We start from the raw sequence: 19,809 nt of genomic DNA, 5'->3' as shown, positions 1-19,809 counted from the left end.
GAAAGAGGTAGTTAGATGTGTTGGAAGTTAGGCAAAAGGCTGGCGGGGTGACACCTTTGAAACTGACTCATTCAGAGAAGCATGAGCTTTCACAGGCTACAGCCTTCTTTGTCAGATGGCTCTAGTCAACAAGGGCGCCTATACCCGTGCTCAGGGGTGGGGGGCGGCATTTTTAATTAACCCAGTTCCCGGAGAACAGCTCTAATTTAAACACTGCAGCACCATATGTATTAAGCATCCACAATTTCAAAAGTGGCCATGGCGTGCTTTAACTAAAGTTCATTCGACAAGCTTTTGTTAAAGCGCCCCAGCAGCCATTTTTAAACCCATAGGAGTTTACACACATGATACTGTGGTGATGCTAGAACCTGCTAATTAAAGCAATTAGAACTGCAAAAGCAGACTGTTAATCAAGTCTGCTCTGACACGTTCTAGTTAGAACATGTTGGAGCATATGTATAGGTACCCCGAAAGCTCATGTGCAAGCATTTGCTGCTTGTAGGAAGCAGGCGTAGCCAGCTGGGTAAGTGGCAGGCAGGAGGGGTTGCTGGTGGGGGTTGATAGGTCCACGGTGAAGCTACCCAGTCTGGAGGAGGTGGAAATTGCCCAGTCAGGGTCAGAGGAGTTAAAACAGCACAGCCCTGGGACTATGTTGAGTACCTGTGCTCTTCTAGCCCCGGGGCTGTGCTGTGAACATGTGCAGGTGTTCACTAAACTGGGTTAACCCCTGCTAGATTGGGTTAACCTCAGACCAATATAAAAATAGCTTACCTTTGTGGTGAACTAACTTTGATCATGCACACCATTTTTAGGGCAATGTGAGAAAGTCCCCAAGTTAAGACCTGAGAATCAGACAATTTAAAAATTAGTTTGAACAGTGTGGACCATAGTTTTAGCAAGATATGTTTAAAAAAATAAACATTGGGAACACATGGAAAACAAATACTGAAAAAAGCAGGGTGAGGGAAAATAACAGTCAAGGGAACCAGAAATAAGAGCAATAGTGGGAAATAGGAAGGAGCAGTAAAAGCAAAAATGATGGCGTACCTATTTATCTCGTGGGGGGAAATTGATGCAAAACTATTATATCAAAACAGCAATAAATATAAAAACAGACATTACAAACAGGAAAGTGAACGTTTTGATTAGAATAAAATATTTTATGTAAGTTATTATATTGATTATATTAGTTTTTATGTGTTTATATCTGTTCTTTATATGTGTCTAGTGGGAACTATGGAAGTGTGTTTGAAGTCTTTCATTGGTATATGTAGGTCTTAGTAAATCCAAATGTGAGCTGTGTTTGGCTAGATACTGCTTGAATAATAGGGGGTTCTGTAAGGGCACCTAATTTTTTTTTGAAGCAGAAATTTTTGGGCTTCAGAATTTTTCTTGTGTTCACTGGTAAATTTCATAAAATGGTATTTGTAATAACATTAGCTATTTTTAGAGTTTTTACAGTTACAAAGACATAAAATAAATTGTAAGTTACTACCTCTTCAACCAGCAGGTTAAAAATCGTTAGACATGGCTAAATAAATTTAAACAGTAGGCAATCAACACCTGCATTCATTATGAGCATGATAGAAAGGTACTTCTTATCAATATTTCTAAAAGTTACTATTTAAGTCCTTGAAGTTGCAGACTGACCATTCTTCCAGAAGTTTTAAAAATTATATTTTCCACAGGTAACTTAACCTCATTGAAAGCCTTGAATCTAAGGCATTGTCCCCTGGAGTTTCCACCCAAAGATATTGTACAGAAGGGACTCCAGTCCATTCTCTGCTTTCTCCGAAACGCTGGGAATGGAAATGCAGAATCAGTTACTCTAGGTATGTATGATAATTACTTATGTACATTACTTTAACATGTAATTAACTTATTTGAAAAATGTGCTGGAGTTATTCATTCCCTCTGTAGTTTTGTGTGCAAGCTGTGCAATCAACTTTTGTATCAAAGAAAAAATTAGACATCAAATCCTGAAATGTAAACACAAAAGGAAATTAACTTTTATTTTCTTTTTTAAAAGATATGCTTTATAGTCTTGAAGGGGGGAATTTGGATTTTATGTGTTAAGAGATAAAGAGAGATGAGGGGCACACTTACTATGACTGGAACAAGAGAAAAGGAAGATGTCCTAGCTGAGGCAATTCGGATAGACTCTAGGGGAGACCTGGTTAGGTGTATTAGTCAAGATGAAAAATTACTACATACTGGAGTTTGGTAAAGGGAACAAGAAGGAAAGGATAGATTGTGGGGATATTTAAAAGGAAGCAATAATAGGCCTTTATAAGAAACTGGATGTAGTGAAGGAAGATTACACTTGGATTGTGAGCCTGAGAGAAGGAAACGATAGTAGATGCAATAGAGATAAGAGGGGCAAAGGAAAGGAAACAGATTCAGTAAGAAAAAAGAATCAGACTAATGCTTTGTGGTTCTGTCTCTGACAGTGACCACTACCAGATGCTTTGAAAAGATCCAAGGAAACCTGTAATGGACAGTTATGGAATAACTTATGCATAGGATAAATTTCTCTAACCTTCCGCAATCAGCAGTTAGCTAATGTCCTGATGCATAGGGAACTATGCTCCTTAAAAATACCTATATATTATTTAACAGAGGAGATGGAATGCAGTGGTGAACACATGAGAGATTGTTTTATCATTTACTAATTAATTTTAATATTTTATCTGTTTTCAATTATGTGTCTTGGTTTTATTGTAAGTGTTCCTGAGCTTTTTCAGGGGAGGTAGCATAGAAATCAAATAAATATCAGGAGGGATTTAAGATTGAGAGAGAGGTCTGGGAACCAATCATATAGGAGTGATAGTTGAAATTATAAAAAAAATTTCATCAAAAATGAAAGAGAGAAAAAGACAAGAGCCACTGAAGGAAAAAATGCCATGTGGGCTCAGTGATCACAAAGAGTCTTTTCTTGTACATCTACATATAAAATACACAATAACATGCCCTGGCACTGAATACAGAGGAAAGTATCAGTAATGAAGTATTAGTACAACTACCTGCATTTATTGTGCCTAAACTTGCTAGAATGGTCAGAAAAAGGAAATCTGGAATATAGAAGTACAGATAATCTAAATCTGTTTGCGAATGAGCATAAGTAATTTAATGTACAAAAAACTAGAACTCTTGGTTCCAAAATGATACCTTTTATTAGACCAACTGGAAAATGGTAAGAAAATTGTCCTTTTCGGCAAGCTTTCTGGATCAAAGTCCCTTTGTCAGACTCTGGGAAAAGTGTAGATGGTACAAGATGGTAAAAAGTCCCCATAGGTAGGAAATAAATTTCATTTTTGCAAAGAGGGAGCTGGAGATAGAAGACTGTCCCTCTGGGTCCATGACAGTGTATAATATAAGCTTCCTATATAAATACAATATCTGAAGAAAAAAATTTAGGATGATTATTTTGCTACATTAAAAAGCCAAAACAGATTAGTGTGCTTTCAAAAAATGGATGGGGTTGTCAGATATTGTACTGTGCAAAGAACACAGATGGTTATTTTGCTTTGTGAGCCATAGTCCAAATATTGTTGCACTTATTACTATGGAATAATAACAAAAATAAGCCCAAGATTACAATTTTAATTTTAATCAGCAGTTAATACAGTTATTTAAAAGTAATAATCATAACTTCAGCTAAATCCTATTTAATTTTACATGCCTAGATGACATGTATACAGCTTTGTAGTGCCTGGCACTTATGCACAGTTGGGGTTCTATTTTGCCCTGCATGGAATTAAACAGGAAGAAGAGAGCCCTCCAATGTTTTAATCCAATAGCCTAGTTGTTAGGGCATTTGCTTATGGAGTAGGAGATCTTGGATCTAGGCTCCCCTTGCCTAGAGGAGGTTTGAATCTGTACATCTCACTTCCCAGCAGAATACTTTAACTACCAGGCCACACAGTAGGCATTGCCCAGGCTCCTCTCTGGCACTCCTTCTGAATCTGACTTGTTGCATTATTTAATATTCAGTGGATACAATGGACAACAATAGTGGTGGAGTTTTTGCCCCGTTGGAATCAGGGACCCAACCTAGCATTCAGGGCTCCATTCATCTCACCATGTCACACACTCTCTAGCTTTTTCTCTTTCTCCTTTTGCCTCAGATTTCCCTCTTCTGACAGCCTAGTAGATCAGCTTCAAGATTAGAGAGGGTCTTGAGAAATGGCTAACCCACGGCTTGATGATTAATATACTTTGCCAGAAAGTAGAAAGTTCAGGTTCAAGCCCCTTCTGGGTGAAGGGGGACTACGCACTACGTGCCCTAACCATTGAGGCAGGGCTGCCCAATTTCAAAGCATCTGGGGACTGACTGTACATTGCATGAGTTGTGGGCTTCCAGGCCATGCAACTTGGAGTCCAGATGCTGTGCAGGCTTTTCGAACCTCCACTGTGCAAGCAGCATTAGCCCCACTAGCCACTCCCCTGGGAGCTTCTCCACACCCTGCCACAAGGGTTCCCCTGCTGCTGCTTCTAGTCTGGCCAGCCCCCTTCCACCCATGCTACCATTGCTTGCTACCCACTTCCTCTACATCCCTGGCACCACCATGTGGGAGAGAACCTGATCCCCAGTTGCTTCTGTGTGAGCAACCCAACCTCCCCTTGCTCCATGTTTGGTGGCTGGGCAGAAGCACACAAGTCTTACATTAACCCATCACAGGCTAGATGTGGCCCTCATGCTGCCATTTGGGCAGCCCTGCACTACGCTATTTGTCTAAAAGGTGGGACAGCCCCCTTCCTCCTTATCTGAGATCTAACCTGGCCATGGGCTTTTGACTGGCTGAAATGCTGCAACTTACCCAGCCTTTGGTATGTACTAAGGAATCCAATTTTGCTGTGCAGCTGCCCAGGCACATAACAGCCATACTGAGTGGATGTATTCACACTTGCATACTGGGACAGAATTCCATTTTTGATGTAAGTGCCAAAAAACAGCTGCGTGACTGCCTGTGTTTCATTTACGCACATAAAGGGAAATGAAATTTAGCTCCTGCTATCTGGATGTAATCGCTTACTAGTGACCATGCTACTGGTGTGCCCCTTCCACTCAGGACTAGTCTGCACTGTTGTAGCTGCAGGTCTTGGCAAGGATGGGGTTGAGCACTCATCACCTAGCTCTACCAACCCACATCTTCAAGCATGTTTCAAATCCAGACATATGTCAGTGAGGCCACTCTGAGCTTGCCCTTCTCTAAATGCTTCTAAGCTCTCAGTCTACAGTGTGCCTGAGAGGCCTCATGGAGAACATCAGGTGAAGCATGGGTGAGGCATGTTTGAGTCACTCAGTGTGAGGACTTACTTCTGTCATGATGTAAATGAGTCTTAAATTGCTCTACCTCCATTTATGGACTATTCTACTCCTGAGCAACCTCCAGTCAACCTGTTAAGCCAGCTTTCTGCTTGCTTTGTGAGGCCAGCGATAGAGAGATTAGGATCTAGCCTGTTAAGTTCTTAGACTGGAGAAGGAAAGAACATTTGAAAGTGAGTATCAAAGAATTGCTTCGGTATGTGTGCATGTGCATGTGTGTGAGCGCGCATGCATGTGCATGCATAGCTGAAGCAATAGACAGAATGAGATTTTAAAGTTTATGTAAAATGCAATAATTTAGGACAGACCCATTCTCCAAAATATATGCACTTGACTTGTGAAATCTTGTGCAGTGTATGCGCATACACCATACCTAATTTTACGAACTATTTGCTGGTGTTCACCCACATATCAGAAGGCTGGTAAGCATTCTCTCTGTTTTCCTTTTTTTTTCTTTGAGCATGTTTACTCAGATTAAGACAGCATGCAATTTGTCCTTTAACTACAGATTATCCCTTTTCAGGTTTTTTTTTTCTTTTTAGTATTGTGATTATAATGTTACATAAAGATTCAAAATTGGTAGCAGTGAGAATGTTATTAAGCAAAAAAAAAGTTTTATTATGAAGAAGAAAAGATGTAGAAACACCTATATTGCTTAGGGTCAGATTACTGTTAGTTAGGGCCAGTAAATGTTGCTTTACAGACTTATATTATGTTTCATCAAATGGAAGCTTAGCTGCTATGCATGAAAGTAATTAACAGTGAGCCAGACTTGTAGGCTATTCTAGAATGAGGTCTATTAAAAGAAGCCCTGTAAATCCATAGTCAGAAGCAGCCTATCTAGGCCTTTGGCAGATGTTAGTTTTATCATGCAATTAACATGTTCGCCGTGTGTTAAACAGTAACATGCCAGACATTCAAGCCATTTATTAAGATAAAAACGGTGAATCAGCTGCAAGAATGGTGAACCCACCTCAAAGATGTTACTTATTAAATTATCTATTTTTGGTTAATTTGAGCATTCCCAAATTGTATAATTCCAATATTCAACAGTAAGTATTGTGTTCTCCTTCTGTCAGGCAGCAACAGGAACAGGGCAGTCTCACTGAGGCAGGGGCTGACCAGAGGGCAGCAATCTTGGCACGACAATCTAGGTACCTGCCCAGGTGCTGGGACTTTTAAAGGTTTTATGGGTGGCCTAGAAGTAGCAAGCTGCAAGCTGGTACTGGGCTGTCCATATGCCTTTCAAATTTACACGTACAGAAGCCACTTAGCTCTAGCGAGCTGCTCAGTCTGCACCCCGTATCATTAATGGGTCTGTGCCCTCATTTGCTCCTGTGTGCAGGAAGCCCCTTCACTTTTGTCTTCAGTGCAAGAGATGATGGCAAGGATTGATTGGGGGGCGCGGACCCTAAATCAGCCTCTTTTACTGCAGGGAACTCCCAAGCAACCTGATTACCCTTGCCACCCAGCACCAACGGTAATGGATGATAGGGCTCTGTGCAAGTGGTAGTGGCAGGGACTGATCAGAGAAGAGACCCACCACCAGCTCCTGTAGCTCTGGGATTCTTGCAGGGAGCTCTGTCATCCTTACTGCCTGGAAGCCTGTCAGCAAGGGTGGTGGGGCTGCCTGCACCCCTGAAACTTTATGGCTAGGGACAGAAGTTACATATAAACCAGTTTAAGTGATCAGAAACTGGTTTAAACCTGTAACAGAACGTAAGTTCAGTGCACTTGAACCAATTTCAAAATAGCTGAAACCTGTTTGAGATAAATCTGGTTGCATGTAGTATCAGACTTAACTGACTGAGGTCAAACTGGTTTATGAAACTTGTGTCCCAGACCCCTTCCAGGTTTGACTTCCTGGTTTAACTCCAGCGGCAGGAGTGGGGGTGGGGCCAGACCCTGGTAGCCTGAGGGGAAATAAGTGTTTAATCCTCCCATTGCAGGCAGTGTGGGCACTGATAGGCTGCACTCATGAACCCAGGGCCACAGCGGCCAGACACCTGTAGCCTGGGGGGAAAGCACGAGGTGTTTAATCCTCCCATTACAGGCAGCAATGGCAGGGGCACTGACATGGTGCCCTAGGCTGAGTCCCTCCAAGGAGCAGCCAGCCAGATGCAGGGAGGTGGGATGTGACCTGGCTGGTGGGGGGCAGGGAGCTGAGGCTAGTTACAGAGCCCCTGCTACCTCCTGCTGTGGCAGCACGGCCCAGGTTGGGGCAGCCCCAGGGGGACGGGGGTCAGTGCCTGCCACCTCCTGCTTCCAGGTGGTGGTGGCAAAGCAAACATCACGGTGAGCAGGTATCACCTGCCACCTGCTTGCGGCAGTGCAGGACACTCGGGGCAGGCTGCTGTGTACCAGGGGCACGGGCAGTGGTGGGTGGAGTCAGTGGACCACCACAGCTCAGTCTGGCCCAGCCCCACAGCCCAGGGGTGTAGGCAGTGACTGGCCCATGGCAGCCTGCTCCTCCCTCTCCCGACAATGGAGCAAACTATTGCAGTGGGCAGAGGTGAGGCACCTGTCACCTGCTTGTGGCCGCACCAGGGTGGATCACGCTGCAATTCTGGGCTGTGGGGCTGGGCCAGACCGGGCTGCAGTGGTCTGTTGCCTCCCACCACCGCTGCCCATGCCCCTGGTCCACAGCAGCCTGCCCCAGGTGCCTGGCACCACAAGCAGGCAGCAGGTGACAGGTGGTTCACCTCCACCCCCCACAATGCTTGCTCCGCTGCCGGGAGAGAGAGGGGGTGGGGAGCCGTGCTGCAGCTGGACCCCCCTCCCCCCCCCCCCGAGAAACTGCAGCCCCTACGTAGGGCTGGAGGCCGGAGGTGGCGAGTGCTTAACCTCACCCCCTGGGCCGCCCCAGCCCAGGTCGTGCTGCTGCAGTGGGAGGCAGTAGTGAGTCGAGCTCTATAACTAGCATCAGCTCCCCTCCCTGCAGCTAGGTCACATCCCCCCTCCCTGTGGCCAGTTGGCCGCTCCTCAGAGGGACTTGGCATTGTGTCAGTGCTCCTGCCACTGCTGCCTACAATGCGGGGATTAAACCCCACCCCCCTTCCCCACAGGCTAGTGGTATCTGGCTGCCATGGCCCCAGGTGTACAAGCGGAGTCTATCATTGCCCACGCTGCCCACCTCTGCAATGGGGTGATTAAACCCCCGCTTCCCCTCAGGCTACTGGGGTCTGGCCCCGCCCTTTCTCCTGCCACCAGCCAGTGAGTAAGCAGGGGTGGGTGGCTGGGGACCCCTAACGGGGGCTGTTTGCCCCCTCCAGGCAGACCCCAAATGGGGTCCCTGCATACCAAGGTTGGCGTTTAAACCCCTCCCCAATCATACTCAGGCCTGACCTTGCCCCTTCCCTCAGCTTAGTTTCTGTCCAGGCAAGGACTCGCTCTAGCACCCCCCTGGCTTCTGGCCTAAGTCACTGCAGGCATTGCCTGCTTTTCTGGAGTCACAAGTGAATGTCTGTTCACTTGCAAATTGACTAACCTGCAAACATTGAATCAATTCAGGCTCCGGCATTTTGAATGTCTGTCCCTAGCCCATGGGGCTGCTAATTGTCCAACACCAGCAGGCCCCCAGAACTGTAAAGAGCTTGCAAATCTGTCCGGATTACAAATCTTTTCAAGTTCCTTGAGGGCAGGAAGGAGCTATGGTGCAGCCCCCTATCACACCCTGGCTTAGTTGCCTTTGTGGCAGCTCTGTCGTGCTTCAGCCAACGGGCTTTGAACATGGCCGCTCATAGCACTGTATCGTACTACTATAAATTTTGTAGCACTTCATAAGTAACAGCTGAAATGGGCTTTATAGTGCTAAGTAAAAAATCTAAACAGGTGCAAATGTAAAATTGTTAGGCAGCCCTACAGGTGGGGAACTATGAAGCTGAAAAAGGTGGCAAAATACCAATTTGGAAAAAATGTATACTTGCATATTATTGTAATTGTGTAATTACTGCAAGATATCAATACAGGATGTTTCTAGACTTTACCATCTTTGGATTTTAATTTAACTCGTACATTCCTGGGACAATGCTTGTCTTTGGGATATTTAAACATCCTGGTAATGTCTGGTAGAGCACAGACCATCTGGAGACACTTCATCAGCCTGATGAAGGGTATTTGTACCCAAAAGCTTGCAAAGAAAAATTTTTCCAATGATTTGATTTGATCTAATAAAAGGTACCAGATTTACCCAAAGAAACTTGGCTGACTAAGTACCACCAGCAAACTTTTAAGTTCAACCTTAAGTACCACCAGCAAATTTTTGTCATATAAAGTAATTCTAATAAATCTGTTAAAGTGTACTACTGACAGTTTGTCTGTGTATCACTGGTTGTACACGTACCACAGATTGGGAACTGCTGATTTATGCCATGAGTCAATTAATTTTTGTGGTCTCATTCTATTGATTATCTATATTGGAAAACAAAGACAGTTTTTGGGATCTATTCAAGAAAGTATTATACTTCATAATAGAGTGTAGATAAAAAAGAGGGTATTTGCTGCTGTATGAGGAACTGAGTTCAGCACGGAGTGTTTCATATGTTTGACTTGAGCCATTATTCTACAGGAAATGCTAATCACATTTTGAAAATTAATACACTGTCTTCTAAGATACACATATCTTCTCTAATGCTTCCAATGCTGTATGCCACTCAGTGTCACCAAATTATAGAGATCACAAATAGGAAAAGCTATTGGGGATTCACAGGTGTTCCTTGAAGTATATTCTGAATTTTTTTTACTAGGCTAGTTTAATCTTTTATGTATACTTGCAAATGTACATACCTCTAAGTTCTATATTTCACAGATTTGCCTTCTATTCCACATGAAGAAAACAAGGCCACTGTTAAGGAATACATAAGAAAGTCAAAGAGAGACTGTTCACAGGAAAATTTCCACTAGTTCATGGAAATATGAATAAGCTTAATTAGTGAGTTCAGTAAAAGTTAGAGAAAGATAACATTTGATAAGTTTTCAGTTGCATGCTCTCAACTGTATTTATTTTTCACTGCAGTGTCTTCAGAACTTGTAATTTTACTATATATTAGTGTACCACATTATTAAAGATTCCTTTAAAAAAAAAGGAAATGTTATACTTCAAATAATATTTATTTTTAAATTTCTGAAAGTCAGAACTAGCTGTCTTCATAAATTATATTTCTGCTTAGTATACCTGAGGTGTATCCTTAGCACTGAGGTCTTTGATTGATGTTTTCATTGTAATTTTCAGAGCTGAAATAAAAAGAAAATTTGTCTACAGAGGAAATACAAAATATTTACCATTCATTCTTAATTAGAAGTTACATCCCTCAAACATACTCAAAATTATGTCTTTATAAACTTTAGGAAATAATTTAGATCCATGGATGAAATATATTAAAATGCCTTTGTTTAAAATGGAGGTAGGCTTTCTACTATTATCAGATTTCTTTTAATAAACAAAAAGTTAATTATAAAAAACAGAAGTGAAATGTCTCTGAACAATTCTTATTGGTAATGAGTTCTCTTTCTGAAATCAATAAAAGTACATTTTATTTTTGAGAATTATCTAAGAGTTTTTAAGAATACAAGGCTTAACATAGGTACAAATTTTACTTTTGTTAAAATGTAACTCCTAAATTCTTAGACTGAACTTCAGTGTATCTCATGCAAATTTTCATACTGCAACTAGGAACAAAATTTGGACTGATCTTTCTTTAAAAGAAGTGTTTAGATCGTAGGTGGATAGAAGGTCATTCAGCTTCACACACTATAAGATGAACTTTTCATATTTGTGTTAAATCACTTTTGCATAAAGGCTGTTCACAACTAGAATGAAACAAATCAAGACATTACATCAGATGTTACCTAAATTCACGCCATAAGGTAATACAGAAACACGTGCAAATAACTGTTCAGTTTAGAAGTTATTGCAGTTTCTGACTCTTACACATTTTTCTGTGAAACTACACATATTTGTAATACATGAAAATATAACCCAAATAAATTATATATTTAAAACACTGCAGTGGTTTCCTTTCCTTCTTTTTTTTACCCTTTTTGGGTGCCTACACAATTTTTAAAATCTTGTGATTTGGTGTTTTGCTTCAGAATATGAAAGCAAAATTTTTCTGTTGATTGTATATAAAAATAGTATGAAACTTTCTTTTATTTTTTTATTTCATTCAAAGACAATATTTTGCACCACAAAATAACTATAAAGTGTGCTTCAGAACTGTTTTGTAACTCATGCTACTACAATATCATTATCATCAGTTAGATATTGGTATATTTAAAGAAAAATACTGTGGACTTTAATATTTAGAATATGTGGGCATTGCACATGAAGTTTGGGAACCTTCTGTAATATTTCAAGAGTTTTTTGCTCCCTCCCACGTGGCCCATCTGTTCATGTTGGATGAGAGAAGTATGTAAGAAGTAGTATATACATACTTCGTGTGGAGAAGATAACAGAATGTGCCATGGATGATGCATTTCCTCTAAAATATGAGGAGAGGAGGGAGATGAAAAACAATGTTGGGTTTTCTGGGATTTAAGGAAACTCCTAGTCTGTAGCTTCTGTTAAATCAAACTCTAGTGTATCTTAAGTCTACTCTTCAGTCAAGGTGCAACTGAAGCGCACACCAATATAGGACTATAAGTGTGGCAGCACAGAGCAAACTGTAGTCTGAAATACCTACCTCAACCCTCTCCCCACTGCCCTCTGTTCTAAAAAGATGGGTAAAATAGGTAGCCTAAATTAAGCTTCATTCGGAAACAGCTACTCTGCTATTAGTACCTAGGTTACCTAGTTTAAAGCTACATAAAGTGCAGTCACACCTTTGACTGAAATGTAGGCATACCCTAAAAGTACTGTATTTTCGCGCATATATCCTGTGGGGTATATGCGATTTTACAAAAAAAAATGGATGGGTGCGGGCTATATGGGGGTGCAGGCTATCGGCAGACTTTTTTTCCCCGCGGGGGGCTGGGGTGGGTTGCGCTGCCTCCCCGCTGGGCCTGGGCCTGGAACTGGGCAGGCCAGGCTGCACCGCCGCTGCTGCTGCCGCGGGGGCCGGGGCCAGGCTGCGCCATGCCACCTCCCCGCTGGGCCTGGGCAGGCCGGGCTGTGCCGCCGCTGCCGCAGGGGCTGGGTCCAGGGCGGGCCAGGCTGCGTAGCCTCATCACTGGGCCCGGGCAGGCCAGGCTGCGCTGCCTCCCTGTTGGGCCCGGGCAGGCCGGGCTGTGCCACCGCTGCCGGGGCGGGCTGGGCTGCACTGCCTCCCCGTGTATATGCCGCCACAGGGAATACACAGGTGCGGCGTATACACGGACTTATTTACAAAAATACAATTTTCCGCGGGTTATACGTGGGTGTGTCTTATACCCGTGGGCGGGGTATATGCGCAAAAATACGGTAGTCCTAGTGTCTACATAGGAAATATCAGTTGGGGTTTTTTACTTAAGCTAGCATGTTTAGAATAAAGAGCAAGGCTTTAGGGATGAGATAGAAATAAGTTGAGCATAAAGTCTTAATAATATTCTCTTACAAGTTCATGTTGGCTATGTTATTTTTTTCTCATTTTGATTAAAGTTTATACCTTCACATTTTATGACCATGCTACTTATTATAATATCAAAGTGTTTTGCCCTTTCCCTCTTTCTGCCGATCTTTATTACAATGGTATGAGTCTCTTACCTGCTTTATATCATGCATAGAACTCTTTTTCATTGTTTTATATGTAGTTATTTATAATGTCAAAAAACTGCTTTAAGGCAATATAAATGTTCCAGGATTAAATACTCCAGACTAAGAAAATAACAGCTTTTTCTTTGTGCATATTTACTTACTACTTACTATAGTACTACTCACTATAGTATCAGAGTGTATACACATACACACATATGTATTATTGTCTTTATTTAACAACATGATCATATTTTTTTCTAATAGGGCAATATTATATGTTGTCTGAAAAATTAAAAACACAGGGGGGGATTTTATGTTCTTTGCATATTAGTAAGGATCCATCCATTTTTATTTATACAGGATGTACAACAAAGTCATGATACAAAACCTCCCAGAAGTCTATGAGAAGCTTTCCCTTGACTTCCATGTGTTTTAGATTGCTCTCTGCACACTATACAATAACCAAAAATGGGGCAAGAGCTCCTGAATGAATGAGACCTTGGTCTTAAAAATCTGAGGAGCTTTGCATTCTGGAAAGGTACTGATCACTCTCAACTCCCATTCAGCACAGTAGGAGCTGAAGTTATATAGCACCCGACAAAAGTGGGCTCAGAACTCTAGATGTTGTTTCTTTGGGTTCAAACTAGAGAAAAGTGTCATCATAAAAATAAATCAACCTGTTGTTGTGTTGTAATCCCTCATTATTAACACCGCCTATCCTTAGTTTTTCAGTATTTGCTGAGTTGGAAAAAATGGGTCCTCCATATTTTCAGGGGCCTGAATGGGTCAAAGGCTTTGCCTTTGTTCAGTTGGCTCCAGTAGCATATTTTAGACTTCATAGTCCAGTGGGACAACACCTGCCCACCAGCCTCATTATATGTAAGCTAGATGGTTATTATCTCAAACATCCCAGTTTATCTTAACTATTGTAGAAAATCAGAGAGATGTTTTAGGCTCTAATTCAGTAAAGCACTTAAGCATGTATTTAAATCCAATTGGTTTCAATGGGTTTAAAACATGTTTTAAGTTATCCACTTACTTAAATGCTTTTCTGGGTAGAGATAAAATGACATACATTGGAATTAAATACACACTTCAGCACTTCCTGAATTAAGGCTTAGACAGTGAAGGACCAGGTCCAGCTTTGTAGACAAAAATTAAAACATTCAGTTGCACCTGAAATAATTAGGATGTCAGCAGAAAACAGGTAAAACACATTTCTGTAGGTTAACTCTACCCAAGAATTAGGCAGCTCTGTGTACTACATACAGAAGAGAATATACTATGTTGAATAGTTGAAACACTTCTTATTGGCTTCTGGGAATTAGGCACATTAATCTAAAGTTATACAGAAGGCAGCGTAGAGATGTACCTTATAGACTAATTGAATCAAAGATGGATAAATTTCTGACAGCAAGAGCACACTTCATCAGATGCCGGCATCTTGCTCATGAGAGCTTATGCAGTCTGATTCAGTTAGTCTTTAAGATGCATCTTTTCTCAGCCTTCTTCAGTGGTAGATTGCACTGATAACTTAAAAAGATTATATACATAAAAAATAATTCTTTCAAGTATACCATTACAGAAAATGAATTTTACAGCTTATCTTGCAGATGATGACTGTAGTTCCCTAGTGGGAGATAAAGTTGTTCACATATAAAGTCATGCTCCATTTGTACCTCACCATGCAAAGGAAAAAAAATCCCTTAGGAATTTTTTATCTGACTTTATTGCTTTAATGAACGTGTATACAATAATCTGTCTCTCTTAATTCCAGTAGAAATACCACCTGTTGAAAAACTAAACTTAACGGAGCTGCTGGAGCCCAGTTTGGATTTATCAGATGAGTGGCCTAATGAAGAAGAAAGACTGCGATTTCAGAAACTCAGGGAGGAAATTATAAAAGATGAGCAGGAAGAATTTCTTGCAGACCGAGATTTAAGCCCTAAAGCCACAACACAGAAATTTACTGAACTGGGGAAAGGGAACGGAATAAAGGAAAGACTATACTACAAATCAACAAGTCTTTCCAGGTGAAAGAAAACATCTTAGATTTTTCCTTCATATTTTTAACTTTTATATAATAGTTTACAGGATGGAATACTATATATATCTTGTAGGTGCTGGAAAACCAAGTGTCTAATACAGTCATTTTAAAGCATTTTACCATACATTCCATCTATACCCAGAAATTAAGTGATTGATATGTTAGTGAGGCTCATGACAAGTTAATATAGAAAATAAAAAGACCTTAAACTAAAATTAACTTAATTTTCTCCAAAACCAGAAAATAAGAAATACCCTCAAAATTGTAATTATGAGGAACGTATATATTGAAGTTGAAAATTATGATTAAAGGAATACAAAGAAAGTGTCCAAATCAGTTTTCAGAAAACTATTTTTAGCTTGTATATCTGTACCACCATATAGATGGGAAAAAAAATTTCCAATTTATATTTGAATAACTGAAGTCTTGGAATTACCTCTGAAACATATTTATGGAAAGGAGTTCAATCTGTTAATGCCGGGGTGTCAAACTCATTTTGCACACCAGGCCAGATCCAGATTGTGGGACTTCTTATTGTCCAGATCTAGCCCAGGACATGAGGAAGTGGCGGGGAGGGGGGGAGCTCTGGCTCCAACAGGGAACATGCAGCAGCATTTCTGGCTCTCAATGTGGAACACACAGCTGGGCCAGCAACTGGGGAGGTAGGGTTGTGCTAGTGACAATAGGCAAAGCAGCCAGAGGGCAGCCAGGACTATCAGCCCTTTCTCACCCTCCTGCTGCCAATCACCATGTCCACTGGGGCCCAAAGGCCCCAGATTCTGCAGCTGGCCACTACCTACTAGCCGCACCAATTTACAGTGGGCTGGATAGAGTGGCTGCACAAACTGGACCTGACCTGCCAACCGTATGTTTGACCCTGCTGTGTTAATGCATATTACTAATGCATACTAATGAATGTTACATCCATTGCAAATTACTTAATATTGCAATTATAGCAAATAAATAAAGGTAAGTAAGGGGTAATACGTTATATAATGTCATTTGTGTCATTGTTTTGGTAATTTATAATTCATAGTAGACTAAACAATGTAAGACTGGTATTGTAAAAATATGAGTCCTGGTAATATGAACCATAGCCAGGGGAGTCGGCTGTTGATTTTTGTTTGGGGGGAGGGAGGGGGATAAAAATTTCTGTGCAAATTACTAAATCTGCAAATTAGGAATTTTGTAAAACATTTTTGTCTTGAGTCACTCTGATGTTTTGTTAATGTGTACAGTCTTATGGGTAAGTGCAGGTCTAAGAATTATGGTTGATGAGTATTGCTTGAATGTTTATAATTTTGAAATTAAAAATCAGGAATATTTTTACTACAATGTTCAGACCTAATAGAGCTAGTTGATTCTTCTTTATTTAGTGTCGACTTTTCAGTGAAATTTACACAGTTCTAATAAGAATAGAAATAAATGTTTATGGTCTATTTTCCCTTTTTTTGACCAACTTTTGTACTAAATGAACAGCTGCTTTTAGTTAGTACATGGAGGTAGAAGGCAGACTTTCTCTGTCCTTGCTATACATAGCTTTGCACATCCTTTCACAGCATCTGATGAATGAGCTTCACTGAAAGCTTTTGTTCCATGCGCCCGTGCGCGCACGTGCGCGCACACACACACACACACACACACACACAAAGCACAAGATTTCATTGAAGCTTATTCTTCAGATGGGCCAGCATCAGATATATAAATATATATAGCTGAAGAATGAACTTCAATGAAAGCTTATGCTATCAGTGTGTGTATGTGTGTGTGTGTGTGTATACACTAGTATACGCATACATATATATTAGGGGTGTGCAAAGTGGGCCCTATTAGATTTGGATTCGGATTCGGCCCAAATCAGGGACAGGGATTTGTTGATTCAGGTCACTGTCCCCAATTCAATTTGACTGAATCCAAATCTGAAGATTTGATGCTGATTCGGAGAATCAGTGATTCGGACATAGACACAGCTTTCAATGTTTTTTCTACATACCACGAGGTACCAGCATGGCATAGCATGGCTTGTGACATGGAGTGCGGTAGGCCCCACAGGAGTGCGGTATGCCCCCCCACATGCTTGGCGGTGAACCCGGAAGTGGACTAAAAGTACCTCTGGTCCACTCCCGGGTCCACTGGAGAGCACACTGGGCTCCCCCCCACCACACCCCTCCAGCTCAGCGATCTCCTGTGGGATGCTCCATGCGCCCCAGCATCGCAGCATTCACAAGCCGTGCTGGTACCTCAAGGTATATAGAAAAAACATTTAAAGCTGTGTCTATGTCCGAATCTTTCCCGAGATTAAAGGGTCCTCTGATTCGATTTGGTTTCAGAGATTTGGCCACCATACCAGGCCGAAATTCACAGCCCTGATATGTATATATATCAGGGCTGTGCAAAGCTTTGGGTGCAGATTCGATTTGGAGGGGATTCAGCCTGATTCGACCTCCAAATCGAATTGAATCAGGAGACCAATAAAAAGGTTCGAATCGATTTGAGGCCCTCAAATTAATTCGGAGGAAGGTTCAGAGATTCAGCGATTTGGGCAGTCCCCGCTCACTGCCGCACATGCCAGTAAGTGGAGGAGGGGACCCCCGCCAGGCCCCATACCCTGCCTGCTCCCCCAGCCCCACTGAGTGCCTCCCAACCCCCGCCCACTCTCCCAGCCCCATCAATGTCTGCCCTGCCCAGCCCCAGCGTCCCGGCACTTTTAAAAAAAAGGGGAAAAAAAGCCCCACACTCACTGGCTGCTGCAGCGGATGTTGGGGAATCTGGGGGCTTGTGGCAGAGCCCCTCATGCAGCACAGGTCAGTGGGAGGCAGCAGGGATCACACCCCCCACACACACCCCGCAGTAAGGGCGGGGCTTTTTTTTTACTTCAGACTAACATGGCTAACTATGTCTGTTCCTATATGGGAGTATAATTTATAAACGGGGGTTAGTTTATAAAAAGTAAACACTCCTCTCATTGTATACTTTTCCTTTTTGTACTGTTGTTATAAATTGCTTAACTGGCTGAACATTCCTATATATTGCTTGGCTAAAAATGTAGTCTCATTTATTAAAGTATCTGGGGCAATGTTCTATTGCACTACGTGAACATGAGGACAGGTAATGATATAGTTTCTTTAATTTAGAGTTAGAGAAAACAAACCACAACAGCATCAAAAAATTGGAAATTTTTTTGGAAAATGCATTGGAAAATCTGTTAAATCTGTTGCTCGTGTAGGTAGGTCACTAGAATTCTAGTATACTGTGTTTAAACACATCTCCTATAGTTTTCCTATGTGAACAGCACCTGAAAGTGGCAGGCTATATTCATTTTATATGCTGCAAGTTAAAACTACTGCTCAGAAAGCTTAAACATTCACTCCTTCCTTTCTTCATCATAGTTTCCATCTTCAGTCTATATATGCCTTGCAGTTAAGCTTTATCCTACTAGCTCCTCTTTCCTGGAAAGTAAAGGGTGTTTTGTGTGGCAAGAATTTACAATATTCCTGCTGTCTATATTACTTTTTCCATAGTGAGATTGGATCAAAATATTTTTAAGTGCCTCATTTAGCATGTTATTTAAGTGTGTTACTGCCTTAAATTGTCCTGTTGAAATCTGTAGGGCTACTTGTATACTTAAACTCAGGGAGCTGACTGAATTAGGGCCTACTTGTATGGATGTTAGTGATTTGTTGCATCTACAAATATAGGTTAGAAACCCACAGTGCATTTTCTTGTTCTCTCTTTGGTCAAGAATCAGACCTGCCCAAAGATCTGTCTGGTGAATTTAGTTATCATAATCAATAATTGCATCACTGTGCTTGTCTTTAAATACAGTATTTAAAAACCTGTAATGAATGGCCTTATTTTAAAAGGAAAAAATCCATGCAGAAGAATGTATTTCCTGAGTTTTCATCCCTCGATAAGAAGATACAGACAAAGCGAGCTGAAGAGTGCAGATTGGCAGCACAGAAGCAGATGAAAGAGAAACTGGCTTTAATTGAACAGCAAAGAAAGCAAGTATTATTTTTCCTTATATCAGTGCAGTCTTTTTGAGTTGTTGCCCATCTTCTTAGCACTGTAGCTCTTTTCCCCTCATGATTCACCCAGTTTTCCATTTGTAAAGGAAGAAGTCATTATAAATTATCTGGACTGTAAATAGAAATGTAAGAAGTGTTTTTCTTTACAAAGCATAGTGCTCCTGGGGAACAAGAATGTGAACTATTGCATTTCTTACTGCCGACTTGGAGAATCTGAGTTTCTGTTCTCATGTATTGGGAAAAATATTTCCCTTCATAACTCTATAGTCATAGGGGATATTATGCAACTACTGAAATTACTTTTTTTAAGCTTACTAACTGACAACAGACTAACTGAACAGCAGTAAAACAGGCATATGATATATAAAAATGTTGACATGCTTGCAGGATAAGGGATATGTAAATTAAAAAAAAAAGTTTCAAATGTAAATTGTTTCCAATTCTGCATATTAGTCTACCATATGCATACATTTAGAATCCTATTCAAGAGCCAACATACTACTGTCTGTGAAACTTACTCAAAAAATCAGTTAATCATATTTTATGACATTATATTACATTTCCTAACAGATCCTACAATGTGGTGGAGGAGAGAAAACAAGAGGAAGATCAGGGAAAGTGTGGGTCCTTACTGAATGGGAGAGGCAACCTAGTGGCAGAGGATGAGGAAAAGACTTAAGTACTCAATGTATTTTTTATCTGAGTCTTCACAGGCAAGGTCAACTCCCAGACTATT

At 41.2% G+C, this 19,809-nt stretch overlaps 1 protein-coding gene across 5 annotated transcripts in view; it reads left to right on the top strand.

Annotated features, from left to right (window-relative positions):
* The window catches only part of LRRC27 (leucine rich repeat containing 27), an 85,798-nt gene that overhangs the window by 23,169 nt on the left and 42,820 nt on the right, over positions 1-19,809 (top strand). For 4 of the 5 annotated variants that reach the window (XM_059730015.1, XM_019482917.2, XM_019482919.2 and 1 more), the window contains exons 5-7: positions 1,689-1,832; positions 14,776-15,031; positions 18,909-19,049. In XM_059730015.1, coding sequence (XP_059585998.1) covers positions 1,689-1,832; positions 14,776-15,031; positions 18,909-19,049 — 541 coding nt within the window. The remainder of the gene's footprint in view (positions 1-1,688; positions 1,833-14,775; positions 15,032-18,908; positions 19,050-19,809) is intronic. The other variant, XM_019482918.2, reaches the window with a different exon arrangement.

This window comes from Alligator mississippiensis, chromosome 6 (assembly GCF_030867095.1).
Source record: "Alligator mississippiensis isolate rAllMis1 chromosome 6, rAllMis1, whole genome shotgun sequence".
Classification (NCBI taxonomy): domain Eukaryota; kingdom Metazoa; phylum Chordata; order Crocodylia; family Alligatoridae; genus Alligator; species Alligator mississippiensis.
The sequence above is the reverse complement of the archived record's forward strand: the minus strand, read 5'-3'. Positions and strand labels throughout refer to the sequence as shown.